The 3,057-nt window shown below is 46.2% G+C and overlaps 1 protein-coding gene across 1 annotated transcript; it reads left to right on the top strand.

The window, feature by feature from the left end:
* The first annotated feature begins 1,404 nt into the window (after nucleotides 1–1,404).
* Nucleotides 1,405–2,552, top strand: tcima (transcriptional and immune response regulator a). The gene has a single exon (XM_018744029.2). It carries the CDS (start codon nucleotides 1,641–1,643, stop codon nucleotides 1,941–1,943), a length of 303 nt encoding a protein of 100 aa, XP_018599545.1. The 5' UTR covers nucleotides 1,405–1,640; the 3' UTR covers nucleotides 1,944–2,552.
* The last annotated feature ends 505 nt before the right edge of the window (nucleotides 2,553–3,057 follow it).

Here is a 3,057-nt window from a genome sequence, read left to right as displayed (position 1 = left end):
AGATCAAACCTGTTACCTTTGGATGCAAAGGAAATGACTCTAACCACTACTCTACCAGCTGTGTGGATGGCTTTAGTGCCAGTATATACTATTTTCAGGTTATGCGATGAAATATATACATACAGAAATAACGTGATTGTCTGCAAGTGAGGGGGGATGCGGTGGTGCAGTGGGTCGGACCACAGTCCTACTCTCCAGTGGGTCTGGGGTTCGAGTCCTGCTTGGGGTGTCTTGCGGCGGACTGGCGCCCCGTCCTGGGTGTGTCCCCTCCCCCTCCGGCCTTACGCCCTGTGTTGCCGGGTAGGCTCTGGTTCCCCGTAACTCCGTATGGGACAAGCAGTTCTGAAAATGTGTGTGTGTGTCTGCAAGTCTCGGACATAAAAAGTGCCAATAGTGTTGACTCACATAGTTCAATAAGCTTGGAAGTAATACATCTCCGTGCGAAGAACAAATGCGAGAGGTTGTTCATAAAGCATCGAGAAATATGCTGACTGTGCTGCAGCAGTCAAAACAAAGACACAGCTGTACTTACAATAACAGTCTCAGGAGGACAAAGGCCTGTAATTAACAGTGGGAAGCGGCAGCGAATTCTATTTTTTATCTGAACCATGAAAAACTGAGAATTGCACAAAACATGATGTCTTATGCAAAGACCATTGACTGCATGGTGATGATCAAATGTAAGGGCTTTAAGTCTTTTGAGTCTCACTCATAGCAACCACTAGCATGGCTTCCAAGGCAAAGCTTTCCCAAAAGAACATACTGTGTGTGTGTGTGCACGCACGCGCGCGCGCGCACACACACACACACACACACACACACACACACATATATATACCTGTTAAGGTTTGGAAGGACATACACCACATCAAGCTCCTTGTATGTGAACCTATTGTTTGTATGTATATGAATATAGCTATAAATTTATAAAATATTGTTTCTAGAAGCAAAATACATCATATAGTATGACATTCAGCATACACAGGACAGGATGTACGTATTTTATTCAATCATATTTTCAAAGAAACTGCTCAATAGAAAAGCAAAATATTCCTTTCAGCTGATGGACAGGCGATTTCAGTATTTTTTTCTTTTAATTTCTGCCCAGTTAAATGTTTGGAAGATGCGCTGTGTGCGAACGAAGGATTACATGCGCTCACACTTCACTTTACAAATCTAATGAGAAATTATACAGCAGTACCACTGCGAGAGGCACTTTTGATCTGACAGCTGTGCTGAATATTCTTCAATCATGACCATCACATAAGCAAGGAAAGTGTTTCAGGCGCCCTTTAATTAAACCCAACAAATCCACACGCCAGGCACACACGCAAATATCCGTTAAAACATAACTTCAGCCGTGCCGGCACGCAGGGTCCTCTGCCTCATTCCTCAGTCTGACCTTCCGCCTTCGGGTCCCTGCGCTGGAATGGGCGGCTCCCAGCGGAGCGCTAGCACGAGCAGTGACGTCATGGCAACACGCAGCTCCCGGCTGCGCGAGCGCCGCCGGCAACCCTTTATAAAGCACAATAGGAGTCCGGAGCCGCACTCTGCTCCATGACAAAGGAATACCGACCTCGCTCATCCTGAGGAGCTGGTGTGGTAGCCTGGCAGATTTCACCAAAGAAAAGTCGAGAAACATGTCGAGCTACGTGTCTTCAGACTGCCGCCGCGTGAGTCCCTCGAGCCACGGGACCCGCTTCGACACGGCGAACCGCAAGAAGGCGGCGGCCAACATATTTGAGAACGTCAATCAGGACGCGCTCATGAGGCTCTTCCAGAAGACGGGGGATATGAAGGCGGAGGAGCGGGTCCGAAGTATCTTCTCGTACGCCCACGACCCCGAGGAGACGTCCAAAGCGCTCATGGCGCTGAAACAGAGGAAGAAGGACAAGTTCCTGCGCATCGCGGGTGCAATCAGGCAGCTGCTCAAACTGCACTGACTGTCACACTGCGACTCTGTCGCACCGACTCTGTGCGAAGTGATGCAGGCAACTACTTCACGATGAAAATTACGCTCGAGTCGACGCTGGCCATCCTGAAAAAGATGGACAAAATGCACGGGATCCAATTGCTGACGGCTCGAGCGACACTGCGGCGAACTGCCGCGACGGAGCGCACGGCTGCTGCGCCCAGACCGCTGCGCTGCAGTGGAGAGGCGACGAGAACATGCCGGAAAGAGGACGAAGCGGCAGGGCGCGCGACACTGAAGAGCCGACCGTTTCCCACTCTTGACTGAAGAGAGGCGCCAACTTGCCAGTGTTGTTCATTATGCATTTTGTTAGAATGCGCGAGACTTCCACCTCATAGGTGACACAACAAACATGTATTTGGACTGGTGCCGAAGAAAAATGCCTGAAAAAATTGCCTCAGTTCTGTTCGGAACAGATTCAATGCCTTGTCTCCGTACCAGTTTTCCAGCTCCCTGATACATGTTCTAACACTGTTTGTTAGTGACCACTAATTTATTTGTCACGAAATGTTACGATAACACAGTGTCATACGTTTCACATTCCTTTTGCAATTTTCTTAATAAATTATTATGCCAATTATTTTCACTGTACAAGTCTTATCATTTACCATTTCCTTGAAGGGCTCTGCTCATTTTGCCAAACATTTAAAGGCACGAAAGCATTTCATTCTATACCATTAAAATAGCAGTTTTATTACACAAAATTGATGAATTGTAAGACACTTGGGGTACAATACCAGGTAAATTTGTATTCCACCTAATGACCTTATAACACAATTCATTTCTAAACCATGGTTAAATAATTGGAAGTGTTCCCCCAATTAAAATTTTGTTCAAAATTATATCTTATAATAACATAGATCCATCTATCTTTCAATGTAGTGAAGGCAAGCGCATCCTGCTGAAGGGCACTGACGCTGAAGAGAGCTTCGCTGAAGCAGTAAAATGCAGATAAGACACTGTAATTCGATGCAGGTGTCAGTTTGTCTTTTCAAAGTTCCTTATTTTATTGCTTACACTTCTAAAATTTCATGTGTCCAATTAGTCTTTTAAAGTGATTATTTATATCCAGTAGGGGGCAATTG

This window comes from Scleropages formosus, chromosome 12, assembly GCF_900964775.1.
Source record: "Scleropages formosus chromosome 12, fSclFor1.1, whole genome shotgun sequence".
Lineage (NCBI taxonomy): Eukaryota > Metazoa > Chordata > Actinopteri > Osteoglossiformes > Osteoglossidae > Scleropages > Scleropages formosus.
Note: the sequence above shows the minus strand (reverse complement) of the source record. Positions and strands in the feature narration are given on the sequence as shown.